The sequence below is a fragment of the Mesoplodon mirus genome (genome assembly GCF_964341445.2).
Source record: "Mesoplodon mirus genome assembly, chromosome: X".
NCBI lineage: Eukaryota > Metazoa > Chordata > Mammalia > Artiodactyla > Ziphiidae > Mesoplodon > Mesoplodon mirus.
In genome coordinates this window covers 60,210,048-60,224,775 of record NC_138981.1, presented here as the reverse complement: position 1 = coordinate 60,224,775, position 14,728 = coordinate 60,210,048, and the positions used below count along the sequence as shown (strand labels likewise).

The window sequence follows — 14,728 nt, the reverse complement described above, 5'->3', positions numbered from 1 at the left end:
TGATATTATATACAAAACTTATGTACCCACCGCTATATTTAAAATAGATAACCAACAAAGACCTCCCGTATAGCACAGGGCACTCTGCTCAATACTCTGTAATAGGGACTTCCCTGGTGGCACAGTGGTTAAGAATCCGCCTGCCAATACAGGGGACACGGGTTCAAGCCCTGGTCCGGGAAGTTCCCACATGCCGCAGAGCAACTCAGTCCGTGCGCCACAACTACTGAGCCTGCGCTCTAGAGCCCGCTAGCCACCACTACTGAACCGGTGTGCCACAACTACTGAACTCCGGACGCCTAGAGTCCATGCTCTGCAACAAGAGAAGCCACCGCAATGAGAAACCCGCGCACCACAATGAAGAGTAGCCCCCGCTCCGCTTGGCGCAACTAGAGAAAGCCCGCGCACAGCAACGAAGACCCAACGCAGCCAAAAAGAAAAAAAAAAGAAAAAAAAATACTCTGTAATAACCTAAATGAGAAAAGAACTTGAAAAAGAATAGATACGTGTATATGTATAACTATGTTGTACACCTGAAACCAACACAACATTGTTAATCAGCTATGCTCCACTATAAAATAAAAATTAAAAAAATTATTTTTTTAAATAAAAAAACTGGGCCTCCCTGGTGGCGCAGTGGTTGAGAGTCCGCCTGCCGATGCAGGGGATACGGGTTCGTGCCCCGGTCTGGGAGGATCCCATATGCCGCGGAGCGGCTGGGCCCGTGAGCCATGGCTGCTGGGCCTGCGCGTCCGGAGCCTGTGCTCCGCGGCGGGAGAGGCCACAACAGTGGGAGGCCCGCATACCGCAAAAAGAAAAAAAAAAAAAAAAAAAAAAAAAAAAACTTGGGCTTCCCTGGTGGCGCAGTGGTTGAGAGTCCGCCTGCCGATGCAGGGGACACGGGTTCGTACCCCGGTCCGGGAAGATCCCACATGCCGGCTGGGACCGTGAGCCATGGCCACTGAGCCTGCACGCCCGGAGCCTGTGCTCCGCGATGGGAGAGGCCACAATCAGTGAGAGGCCCGCGTACCGCAAAAAAAAAAAATAAATAAAATAAATAAATAAAATAAAATAAAAAAACTTTATGTGTATTTATATCACAGCTTTTACTATATTTTCAAAATTGTCCATATCCCCAAACAGGGTAAGATCCATTATTTTAACCACTGTTTGATAGACTGAGAGCTGTTTGATAGAGAACAAAGGTAAAGGCTGAAAATTCCTCATTGATAAGAAATCCATTAGTTTCAAATTTAAGTATTGAAGCCTACGAATTGTTTTAATATAATATCGGGGAAACTTCATCAAAGTGTCTAAATCAGGGATTGGGGAAGGGCGGGGCGGGGGGTGGGGGGTGGGGCAGGTCTTCCTATCACTTGGGAGGCTTTAAAAAAAACCCTTCCCAGACTCTGGTGACCTTCCCTACCACCAGAATCTAGAGCCACCCTGTCCCCCCTCTCCCAGAATCTAGAACATTTGTTTACTAATGAATGCTCTTCTTAACTCCCAGTGTATTGGGGGAAGAAACAAAGAAACAAATAAGACTGGTTTAAACTCTTGCCTTCAGGGTCATAATATGTGCCCAGCACTATGCTGATGTTAGTTTAAAAGATAGGCAGGCCAGTGTACACAGAGGAGGAGGAAGAGAAGCAGACCAAGGCTCGCGCAGCCCCCGGCTGTTTCCAGGGCAACGGGAGTAGGGGACCCCACGAGAGGCCGCCCACGAGACCCTCGCGCGCAGCCATGAGCCCCGCCCCCCACTGGTGTTCGGAGAGGGGCGGGACCTGGAGAGAGGCTGCTCCGTGACCCCACCATGTCCACCCCCGCCACGAGTTCCCTGGACACCCCCTTGCCTGGAAATGGCCCTAGCACCCCCTCTTCTTCACCTGATGGAAAGGAGGATGGCCCTGAGCCGTGCCCAGGGGCGGATCCTGATGTCCCAGGCACTGATGGGGCCAACTCAGCTTCCATCGTGGTCATCCTAGACACAGCAGAGGAGCCAGAGCGCAAGCGAAAGAAGGGCCCGGCTCCAAAGATGCTGGGCGACGAGCTGTGCCAGGTGTGCGGGGACACAGCCTCTGGCTTCCACTACAACGTGCTCAGCTGCGAAGGCTGCAAGGGCTTCTTCAGGCGAAGTGTGATCCGAGGCGGGGCCGGGCGCTACGCCTGCCGGGGCGGTGGAACCTGCCAGATGGATGCCTTCATGCGGCGCAAGTGCCAGCAATGCCGGCTGCGAAAATGCAAGGAGGCTGGGATGCGGGAGCAGTGCGTCCTCTCCAAAGAACAGATCCGGAAGAAGAAGATACGGAAGCAGCAGCAGCAGTCGTCACCCACAGGGCTGGGAGTCAGCAGCAGCTCAGCCTCTGGGCCTGGGGCCTCCCCTGGAGGGTCTGATGGGGGTGGCCAGGGCTCCGGGGAAGGCGAGGGTGTCCAGTTAACAGCCGCTCAGGAACTAATGATCCAGCAATTGGTGGCGGCCCAGCTGCAGTGCAATAAACGCTCCTTCTCTGACCAGCCTAAAGTCACGCCCTGGCCCTTGGGCGCAGACCCGCAGTCCCGTGATGCTCGCCAGCAGCGTTTTGCCCACTTCACGGAGCTGGCCATCATCTCAGTCCAGGAGATCGTGGACTTTGCCAAGCAGGTGCCTGGCTTCCTGCAGCTGGGTCGTGAGGACCAGATCGCCCTCCTGAAGGCATCTACCATTGAGATCATGCTGCTGGAGACGGCCAGACGCTACAACCACGAGACTGAGTGCATCACGTTCCTGAAAGACTTCACCTACAGCAAGGATGACTTCCACCACGCAGGCCTGCAGGTGGAATTCATCAACCCCATCTTCGAGTTCTCGCGGGCCATGAGGCGCCTGGGCCTGGACGATGCTGAGTACGCCCTCCTCATCGCCATCAACATCTTCTCGGCCGACAGGCCCAACGTGCAGGAGCCGAGCCGAGTCGAGGCGCTGCAGCAGCCCTACGTGGACGCGCTGCTGTCCTACACCCGCATCAAGAGGCCACAGGACCAGCTGCGTTTCCCCCGCATGCTGATGAAGCTCGTGAGCCTGCGCACGCTCAGCTCCGTGCACTCGGAGCAGGTCTTCGCCCTGCGGCTCCAGGACAAGAAGCTGCTGCCTTTGCTATCCGAGATCTGGGACGTCCACGAATGAGGGGCCCGGCCACCCTGCCCCACCACCCTGCACCCTCCAGTGAATGAACACTGGGGTGTGGATGGGCCAGGCTGGGCCTGGGGTCCCGCCCTGTGGCTTGGAGCTCAGGCCCTGGCCCCACCAGCCCTCAACCCTCAGGATGAGCCCCAGTCGGGGTCCGGGAGCCTCTCTCCCCGCCCACTGAGTCTTCCTGGGAGGGGTAGATGGGTCACAGATCACGACCTCTCCCAGCACTCCCAGCTGCCCTCCCTGCCCAGCTTACACCTCAAGCCTACCACGCAGTGCACCTTGGGATGCAGGGGAGGGCCTGTGGCTCCCCCAGAGCCCGAGAGACACAGGCCCCCCTCCCTCTGCTCCTTTTATTTAATAAAAACTAAAAAAAAAAAAAAACAGGAAAATAAAATATGAATAGAAAAAAATAAAATAAAAGATAGGCAGACTGTCAATATTTAGGATAAAGGAATTTAGGAAGTGAGTTGTCTAAAATAAACAACTTCTAATATACTTTCTTCTGATACAGCTGTGAAAACTGAAGCAAAATATATCTGGCACCCTACCAACCTCCATTTTTCATTGATAAATTCTTTTTCCTTCCTAAGTATTTAACTATGTCTCTAGTTTTGGGAACTAGAGCAAATAAATGTGCTCCCAAGTTTTCCCATATAGCTGTTTCCTCCCTTTATAGTATTCCAGATTTCATAAGAAGGAAACACAGGAAAAATGAATAAATTTGTGATCATTGATATGACATACCCTTCACCTACTAAAATGTAATTTAATTCGGCTTACTCTGTTATTTGACCACTTCTTACAGTTAACTCAGTCAAATTTTTGGTTGATACAAGTTCTTATTTGTACTCTGTAAGTGAGAGAGTCACAAACACAGGATATAAGTACACATTTTTATTTTACCGTAAATCAGGATGAGTGGGTATTTTTAAAAGTTAAAAAGCTATAATGTGCAGTTGATTGAAAACACTGCATTCTGAGACCCCAAAATGTGGAAAATCCAAACCTGTACAGGCAGTTTTAAATAAATGATTTTTAAAGTCTTACATCTATTTAAACCAACTTGCAGAATTTATAATTTATATGTAACTTGTCAGTTTATATATGACATTTATAAATAATAGATTGAATGTATAACATTAAGGGTAATTTATTATTTTTAAAAACCTTGAATATTAAGTTATTATGAACCAAAAAGCAAAGGATAAAGTTGTAATACTATATACCTGATAATTAAAATATTGTGATTCTATATTTCTTCTAAAGTACTTATGTTTACCAAAGGATTATTATGAATATTGTTGCTAGTATTATTTTAAGGGCTATCTGTATCAGAATTATAGATGTGCATGTTAAAAATGCACATTCCAAGCCCAGGAATTTAAATTTACAATAAGCAACCCCTATTCCCATTTTGATGTAATACTTGTTGAAGAAAAGTGATGCCGAGCAGGAAACTCTGGGGCTCCTGGGCAGGGAGGCCTTTTTGTCCCCCATTTCTTGTAGGCAAGACTCCAGCCTCCATGACCTTCCCTGAGTTCCAAAGGGCAGACCTGAACAGTTGCTAATCAAGGGCCTGAGGCAAGACTAAAGGGACCAGAGAAGCTCAGGAGGTTAGGAGACCCTGCATACACCCTAATCTTGTCAGCAACCCCACCCTTTTGAAACTTTGCAGAAGAAAGAAGAATGCAAGACTGTTACTGCCTTGATCCTTATCACATACCTCTGACCACTACCCCTCACTATATAACCTCTCCCTATTCCCCAGTGAAGGGGACACAGTTCTTGAGGTGCTAGCCTACTGTGCTCCCCTTTGCCTGGCAAAGAAAGCAAGCCACTCTTTCTCCTCCATAACACTGTCTCCATATTCCTGTTTGGCATTGCCGCACAGAGAGCCAAGATTTTGGCAACAAAATTGGGGGCTCGTCCAGGATTGACTTGTGGGCAGGAGGCCCCGTAGGGCCCTCGGCTTGATCTGTTGCTCAGGGATTTCTCTCCACGCCACCCTCCTCAGGGAGAGCAGAGGGTTGGAGGATTTCTCTGAGGCCAGATCGCCAGGGTTCCCCTGCCATAGGGCCCTGCCCTGATCACATCCAACCCACCGTCTCAGCTGCAGAACTCCATGGCTGCGGCGGAGATGGGGGAGAGGTTGCCCTAGCAGCTGCCGAGGCTTTCTTTGCCTTGAGGACACCTTCCTTCTCCCTTCTCCGCATCAGCCCGGACACCTACTCTGAGAAAACATTAACTCTTGGAGGATTAGAAAGAGGGCGTTTGGTACATCGCAACAAACCTGCCAGCAATTTGGTAAGTCCCCTGGAGTGCACACCATGGCCTTTTTGACTTTGTTCAGTTGGGGAACTTCGGTTCCAGTTTGGGGAGTGGGAGTTCTCCCTATGAAGGGAAATTCCATTTGTAAGGCGCCACTTGGGACAAAGGTCACAGGTCTAGTGGGACTGGGAAGTCATATTTGGGGCATTTTTGCCATTTGGTTTTTGATTTCTGGGCATCTCTTTGCTGTTTTTTTAAATTTTGAGTGTGGCTTCCAGCTGGCAAGGTCTGGGTTCGTTTGGTTACTTTGGTTTCAGCGCGCAGACATGTTACTAACTGCTCAAGCTAGAATGGGAAGCGCTTCCTCTAGGGTTCCACCCCCACCTGGGAGCCCCTTAGAACACTTTTTGAATGACTGGTCAACCTATAGCTATGATCCAATGACAAAGAAAAATGGCCTAAAAATGGGTCTCTTACAATTAGATCTTTATTGCCACAGGATGGGAAAATGGACTGAGGTTCCCTTATGTCCAGGACTTTCCCCTATAATTGAAAGCCTGAGGAATCAGAAAAACTCTCCTGGCTGAGGGAGGAAAACAAGCCTCCCCCACTTCTGCACGTTCCCTTACTCCTTCAGATTGTTCTGATAAGCCTTAGTAGACCCTGGAACGTGGAATATCGAGGTTCCCGGCTTGGCCAAAGATATCCAGCCGGTGATTATTAAGTAAAAGGGTTATATAGTATCTAAATATAAGGTACCAATTTCTGAAAAGTAGGGAAGATCCTCAAAAATTGTTTATAAATAGATTACCAAAATAGGAGGCCACTGGTCTGACTAAACTAACCATAGCTGATATTCAGAGCCTGATAGGAAGTCTGGAAGAGGCCTTCTCCCCTAAGCTAAATGAGGAAAAGTAAAACTTTCCAACATGGGTGAATGGGTATGTCAGTCCCTCAATATCATTGAGGTAGCCACCCAATTCTTTGAAAAAGAAAACAAAACTGTCCTTGTTTTACAAATGTAGTCTTTACCGGACCAGAGGTGTGGCTCCGAAAATAATCCAAAACCCACCAATCTCTTTTACCACTCCCAAAACCTTCCCTATTTATCTTAAGAGGCTTATAAATATATATATATATATTTTTTTTTTTCTTTTTTGCTGCACACGGGCCTCTCACTGTTGTGGCCTCTCCCGTTGCGGAGCACAGGCTCCGGACGCACAGGCTCAGCGGCCATGGCTCACGGGCCCAGCGGCTCCGCGGCATGTGGGATCTTCCCAGACTGGGGCACGAACCCACGTCCCCTGCATCGGCAGGCAGACTCTCAACCACTGCGCCACCAGGGAAGCCCAAGAGGCTTATAAATATTAAACAAAAGGGAAACAAAGTCATCCTAGGAGGAACTTGCCTGTACCATTGAGATGCAAATGTCCTATCTGGTCTTCTCAGGAACACCTACCTCTGCCATCCTTTTAAACTGGAAATTTTAAAGAGGGTAAAGTAATTTAGAATTTGACTTGTCAAGGATAAATAGAAATCTTAAGTGTCTTTTCTTCTGTAGACACTAGTAAAAAGGGTTTAACCATCTAGATAGGTGACCTTGATGTGTTCCATCTGCTAGAAGCCCAATTTGAATCCAACCCCTTGTAACTGATGGCTTTTATGCTGTATCTGACTCAGGGCTGAAATTCGAATGGAAACTATGGGGCCTCTATGTTTGTTTGTGTGTTCGTATATGTGTGTTTTAGGTGTATGGTATTGCCAAAAATGAATTCATAAAAGAGCTCTACTTAGTTGGCTTTTTAAAAAAATTAAGTGCTTATATAAATACTCAGAAATAGAAAATAATCTGGCTAGAATGAATTTCACGTTCATGTCATCTGGAAAATATTCAGTACTAAACTGATATCTGGTATTGAAGGTGGTTTAAGCTTGTTTGTTTGATTAATATAGATATGTTAGAGTCATCAATGTCAAGTATAATACTTTTGTTGTACACCTAGGTTTACTAGAGATCAAATAAGACCTTATTCTGTATCTATTACAAATTTGTCAACAAGAAAATGAACTCAATGGGAAAAAACTTGTAAGGAAAGTAAGATATGTGTTTTTAGTAAAAGAAGTTATGAAGGGCTTTCCTGGTGGCACAGTGGTTAAGAATCCACCTGCCAATGCAGGTGACACGGGTTCGAGCCCGGGTCCTGGAAGATCCCACATGCTGTGGAGCAACTAAGCCCGTGCGCCAAAAATACTGAGCCTGCGCTCTAGAGCCCTTGAGCCACAACGACTGAAGCCCGCATGCCTAGAGCCTGTGCTCCACAACAAGAGAAGCCACCACAATGAGAAGCCCACACACCTCAACGAAGAGTAGCCCCCGCTCCCACAACTACAGAAAGCCTGCACGTGGCAACGAAGACCCAACGCAGTCAAAAACAAATTAAATAAATTTTTTTAAAAAGCATTAAAAAATGTGTGAAGAATGAAAAATACTGAAAAGAATGATACATGATCAGGATTTTCTAAGACTGGACTAAATTTAGTTGGGTACATGGATTTCAATAGGAATGGGCTAGAACAAGACTGGATTTGGTTTCTCCCTCCAAAGTATTCTTTTCTTTTTTAAATCTTTATTGGAGTACAATTGCCTCACAATGGTGTGTTAGTTTCTGCTTTATAACAAAGTGAATCAGTAATACATATACATATGTTCCCATATCTCTTCCCTCTTGCGTCTCCCTCCCTCCCACCCTCCCTACCCCACCCCTCTAGGTGGTCACAAAGCACCAAGATGATCTCCCTGTGCTATGGGCTGCTTCCCACTAGCTATCTATTTTACATTTGGTAGTGTATATATATGTCCATGCCTCTCTCTCGCAGCTTATCCTTCCCCCTCCCCATATTTTGCTTTTTACAGATATATGCCCAGGAGTGGAATTGCTGGGTCGTATGGTAGTTCTATTTTTAGTTTTCTGAGAAATATCCATACTGTTTTCCACAGTGGCCCTGAAACATCCCAAAGAGAGATACTAATCAGGTTCATTTGGTATGTTAAATTACATGGGAAGTATTGTCAAATGAGTAATAAATCTTCTTAGGTTATATTGTATGGTAAATGTTACTAATACAGATATTCTAGAAATTATATGGACTTCATAAAGATCTGATATATCCTGGTAATAAAATGTTATCAGTCATAATTCTAGTTATTATCTTAAAATGTTGTATATCACAACAGTAACCAAGTTACTTTGTCAATTGCATTGTAATCAGATTTTAAACATGGCTTTTTTAAAAACATCTTTATTGGAGTATAATTGCTTTACAATGGTGTGTTAGTTTCTGCTTTATAACAAAGTGAATCAGTTATACATATATACGTATGTTCCCATATCTCTGCCCTCTTGCGTCTCCCTCCCTCCCACCCTCCCTATCCCACCCCTCGAGGTGGTCACAAAGCACCCAGCTGATCTCCCTGTGCTATGCGGCTGCTTCCCACTAGCTATCTATTTTACGTTTGGTAGTGTATATACGTCCATGTCACTCTCTCACTTTGTCACAGCTTACCCTTCCCCCCCCCATATCCTCAAGTCCATTCTCTAGTGGGTCTGTGTCTTTATTCCTGTCTTACCCCTAGGCTCTTCATGACTTTTTTTTTCTTAGATTCCATATATATGTGTTAGCATACGGTATTTGTTTTTCTCTTTCTGACTTACCTCACTCTGTATGACAGACTCTAGGTCCATCCACCTCACTACAAATAACTCAATTTCGTTTCTTTTTATGGCTGAGTAATATTCCATTGTATATATGTGCCACATCTTCTTTATCCATTCATCCGATGATGGACACTTCGGTTGCTTCCATCTCCTGGCTATTGTAAATAGCGCTGCAATGAACATTTTGGTACATGACTCTTTGAATTATGGTTTTCTCAGGGTATGTGCCCAAATCAAAACTACAATGAGATATCATCTCACACGGGTCAGAATGGCCAACGTCAAAAAATCTAGAAACAAATGCTGGAGAGGGTGTGGAGAACAGGGAACACTCTTGCACTGCTGGTGGGAATGTAATTTGATACAGCCACTATGGAGGACAGTATGGAGGTTCCTTAACAAACGTGCCTTAAGTCTTTTGTCATTATAGACACTTACGGTTTCAATCTAATGCCTTTGCAAAAAATGCTTCCCCTTCAAGAAGATTTATAGAAAGGACTTTTGGATATATACAAGTTTCTGACTTTCAGACCATAATGATGAACTGGGTAAGAAATTGAAGAATTCTAATGAAAAACCTGATGGCCTCATAAAGCTGTTAACCAAAAAAGGATTAGTTATATAGGATGGAGTGAACTGGCGAATATGGTTATTTTTATGGTTTCTATCTGAAAAAATTACCGGTTTAAACCTGTGTTTTCCAGGTATAAGGAAACCTTCCCCTCAAATTCACTGTAACTTACAGAAATTTGGTAAATTATACTTTTTTGTAAACAGAATTGAAACATTTATCTTATCTCTCTATCTGCTCCCTCCAGAGATTGGAAACTCTTAGGTTCCCTGCAGCTTTATCAGATAAATTAGGAAGGCTACCTCACTAGTGGTTACAGAAATCCCAAGGTATTTTGGAGACCTCAAAAAGGGAGGAATTCACCTACATCTGTTAGGCAAAAATCTGTGATAAGCCCTTGGCGTGACTTTTCTAGCCCTGAGAGGTCCTTTAAAAGTGCAGTCTGAGACTCCTTATAAGAGTTTCAGCAAGTAGGGTTTCCCTGGTGGCGCAGTGGTTGAGAGTCCGCCTGCTGATGCAGGGGACACGGGTTCGTACCCCGGTCCGGGAAGATCCCACGTACCGCAGGGCGGCTAGGCCCGTGAGCCATGGCTGCTGAGCCTGCACGTCGGAGCACAGGCTCCGCAAGGGGAGAGGCCACAACAGTGAGAGGCCTGTGTACCGCAAAAAAAAAAAAAAAAAAAAAAAAAGTTTCAGCAAGTAAAAAGTCTATATGATCAATTACAGTTATATAATAAATCATCAAACCAAGTTTATTGAGACCACACTTATTTTGCAATCCATTGATTCTTAATTTGGTTACATTTAGTAGAAAAGAGGGTAATTTTAGAGAGAAAAGGATTTTTCAATGAATGTTAAATCCCAGTTTTTTTTTTATAGTAGGTATATATTTTATGCTAATGTTGCTCGAATAAGAACAAGATAAAAATAAACACGAAGATGTCTTGGTGGATCAGTCCCGGGGATTCTCTAAGTCTGTGCTCTTTTTCTTTTGCTCACATAGCTCTTTGATAGCATCTATCTCTGCAGGACTGAACTTGGGGGTTAGAATCACAGCATCATAATCAAATTCTTCATCAAGTGAGAACAGCCGAACTTCACCTCCGACTATCTTTGTTTGTCTGCTCCTTTTCCAGTGGGCCTTGGCTTCACTTCAGAGGTAAGAGGCTGGGCCACAGAAGGAATGTAAGAAGGAACACTCATGCTCATGTCCTGCTCCACCTCTCCTGGAAGCAGCAGCAAAATCATTTGGGGCTTAATGTCTTCATCCAAGTCCAAATCTTCTAAATCAAGGAAGGTGTCTACCTTCACCTTTCCTGCCTGATTCAGATCACCTTGAAAGGAACTGCCAACTTTTTGGCCTTCATCCATCACTATCTGTTCCTCTTCTGAACACTGTGACGAAGTACGAAGAAAGATGGCTTTATTGCTGAGATGGTGATCATTTGGTTCATTTCTCTGAGTAAATTTTACTGAAGGAAAATTGTTTTCTGAAGAATTGGTTCCAAAGGCTCCTCTTTTGGTCACATTATCTTTTGAAAGATGAGCAAAAGTGCTCAGAAATTCTTCATATGTTTGCTCGTGACAATTAACAAACTTATCCAAGACTTCTTCAATATGCCGATCTTCATCCATCACCTCCAGTTCTGGTATCTGGCAGGCATTCCTATTCATGAAGCCACATTCTCTCTCCTTCGCTAGTTTTACGTCTTGGCTCCCATTTAGTCCCTTCGTGTTTTCGGCGTCTTTATTCACAGACTCCTCTCGCGGAGCCACAGAGACAAACTCCCCAGTTTTTTTTTTTTTTTTTTTTTAAATCCCAGTTTTGTTAATGGAGATTTGTAGTTACTAAGACTCATCTCTCACATAGTTCTTTGCTGTTATGTTAAATTAATTTAAAGCTTAATTGAATTATTAAAGGATACTCTAAGCTTGTTTCTGAAGCTTATCTCAGTAATTTCTTTGGGTGAAGATCAGATGCCCCATGACCTGCAACCAGGGGATTATGCATACTGGAGAAGTTATAATGGACAGGAGGACCCTTTTCAGGTACTCTTAACTAGCTTATGCACAGCGAAACTGAAGGGAATTGACTCTTCGATTAATTTCCACTCACAAAGGGCCCCTGCACTGGAGTGGCCCATAGAGAGGATGGCTGACCTCAAAATCACCTCAAAACAATGATCCAACAAAGGAGAAACTACACGCACACCAGGGCGAGAAGACGACGACATCAGAAGTAGACAGCTTGCCCGAGATCCTCGACCTGGCTCATCTCCCTCTCACCTGGAAGCTCTCTTACATCCCTTCAAAGGGGGAGACGGGGTGCTGCTGAAGTATCAAAAAGAGCAATGACCTGAGCAGCAGAAGCAGCCTGAAGAAAAAAATGAAAGGGATCTTATCTTAGGACGTTCTTCTTACTACTCACACCTCTCTAAAATTAGATAGAGTAAAACCGTGGGTACATCATACCAGAGTAAGAAGATTATCAGCTATTGACCAGCCAAGGCTGCCTACAGCCAGCACAGACTCCTGCGAAGCAGACATCTCACCCTTTGGGAAACTTTAAGTATTTGTTCCGACAAGTGGAATGAAAGTTCTGTTTTCTTATCCTTTCTCATACCTTCTACCTATAGATTCATATGCTGATTCTTTCGATAATTCTAACTGCTAGACATGTGGTCAGCTTCCTATTTCTGGGTCTTCAGGATTGCCTTGATAGGTTTTCCCCATACAGGGAATGGTTTGGAAACAACTGGCTACAATAAGTCTCTCTGAAGTGCTGGTTCCAGACTGGGCTTCAGACTTACTCCCCTGAATTCCCAAGGAAATGAGATCTGTTCTGTCTACTAAAGTTCTAGTTGTCACTCCTCTTACTTCTAACTGGGTCTGCTACACCAAAATGGCAAAACAAAGGACTGAGATCTTAATCACATAAGACTCGGATCCAGGACTTGGAACTCAAATATTTCTAATTCGTTATCTATTCCCCCAAATTTAGGCAGGAATACGCCCCAGCTCAGCAAGAAGTAGTTAAAGCTGTTGTCGCCCCGTTCCCTAAAAGATTTGGGGAAAGATACAGCTGAAGTGGGGATGAAAACCGAGTCCCCCTAAAGCTGAGCTCCTCTGCCTAACATCTCTACCCAAAACGATTGTTCCCTTTTCTTGTCCAACATCTGTTCTCCTCAAGATTGAGGAATATCAAAGAAAAGGGAGGGACCAATGCTGAGCAGGGCCCTCTGGGGCTCCTGGGCCGGGAGGCCTTTTTGTCCCCCATTTCTTGTAAGCAAGACTCCAGCCTCCATGACCTTCCCTGAGTTCCAAAGGGCAGACCTGAACAGTTGCTAATCAAGGGAGGAGCAGCCACAAAACCACCTGAGGCAAGATTAAAGTGACCAGAGAAGCTCAGGAAATTAGTAGGAGACCCTGCACACACCCTAATCTTGTCAGCAACCCCACCCTTCTGAAACTTTGCAGAAGAAAGAAGAATGCAAGACTGTTACTGCCTTGATCCTTATCACATACCTCTGACCACTACCCCTGACTATACAACTTCTCCCTATTCCCCAGTGAAGGGGGGCACAGTTCTTGAGGCACTAGCCTACTGTGTTCCCCTTTGCCTGGCAAAGAAAGCAAGCCACTCTTTCTTTCTCCTCCATCACTCTGTCTCCATATTTCTGTTTGGCACTGGTGCACAGAGAGCTAAGATTTTGGCAACAACAGCTGATACAGAGGATAGCATTAATTTGGGAATGTTGCTGAATCAGAGTTTCCCAAACTTCTCAGATAAGAATCACTTGGAGGGAATTCCCTGGCAGTCCAACGGTTAGGATTCCGCACTTTCACTGCCAAGGGCACGGGTTCAATCCCTATTCGGGGAACTAATATCCCACAAGCTGTGTGGCGTGGCCAAAAAAAAAAAAATCACTTGGGCCATCTGTAAAATATACACACCACCAGTCTTCCCCAGACACTCTGACTCAAGAAGTTTGAACTGGGGCCTGGGAATCAGTACAAGTACATCAGTGGTTTATCTTCAAAGTCAGGGGGAAACAAATTAGATTATTATATTTAGGCAAATATTTGCACTATAATACCGAAGACCCTGGAATTGCCAAAGGAGATTAAACTACCAATAGGAAAAAATTTGTCTATTTTTACACTGATATGGAACCGGTGTTTTGGAAACTCAATCCTGAGGTTACCTTCTCAGGCTCCAACCCCACTCCCACTGAAAAATTTCCCACTACTTTTAGAATATAGACAAAACTCCTTACCATGGTCCACAATGCCCAGAGTCATGGTTTCCTTCCTACTGCTTCTCTATATCCAATACCCATCTTTCTGGTCTTAATTTAAAGATGGCCCTTCTCTAGGCCAAGGCTAATCTCTTCTACCCTTGGTGCTCCTGAGGAAGTTTTCTCATTTGTAAAATGGGAATAATATTGATCTCATAGATGGTTCAGGATTAAATGAGGTCAGGTAAGAAGAGCTCTCTGCACAGAGGCTGGCACAGTGAATGACAGCTATTATTTAATCAAATCAAGCTCTGTTTCTACTTCACATTCAATTCAATTCTTAAACCCACTTGCCATCTGGTTTCTGCATCCACCATTCCAAAGAAACTATTTTCATTAGGCTCACCAACTGCCAAGTCCAAATGACATATTTCAGTCCTTATCTGACTAACCTTTCTGCAAATACTGGACATTGCTGACCATTCCATCCTCTGAAATTCTCCTTTGGCGTCCCCAAAAACTGTATCCGTTTTCCTCATACTTCTCTGGCCAGTCTTTTAAAGTACCTTTTGTGGTTCCTTCAAATTAAAAAAAAATGTTTTATCACAGTAATACATGCATATTTATACGCCAATGAGAGCTACTCAGCAAGGTCTTCCTTGACCATTAAGTTAGAACCCTCACCCCATACCCTCTCACATCACTTTGTTTTGTCTTCGGAGTACTTCTCTCACTCTCATTCACTTGTTTGTCTTCCTCCCCC

At 44.9% G+C, this 14,728-nt stretch overlaps 2 protein-coding genes across 2 annotated transcripts; one reads left to right on the top strand and one right to left on the bottom strand.

Annotated features, from left to right (window-relative positions):
* Positions 1-1,620: 1,620 nt before the first annotated feature.
* Positions 1,621-3,603, top strand: LOC309797154 (oxysterols receptor LXR-beta-like). Its single transcript, XM_082610608.1, is given in 2 exon segments — positions 1,621-1,790; positions 1,792-3,603. Coding segments are annotated over 2 exon segments (1,419 nt in total). The 5' UTR covers positions 1,621-1,743; the 3' UTR covers positions 3,164-3,603.
* A 5,286-nt stretch (positions 3,604-8,889) lies between these two features.
* LOC309796103 (intraflagellar transport-associated protein-like) lies at positions 8,890-12,302 on the bottom strand. The gene is given in 2 exon segments (XM_082609094.1): positions 8,890-10,843; positions 10,846-12,302. Coding segments are annotated over 2 exon segments (720 nt in total). The 5' UTR covers positions 11,402-12,302; the 3' UTR covers positions 8,890-10,679.
* Positions 12,303-14,728: the final 2,426 nt, after the last annotated feature.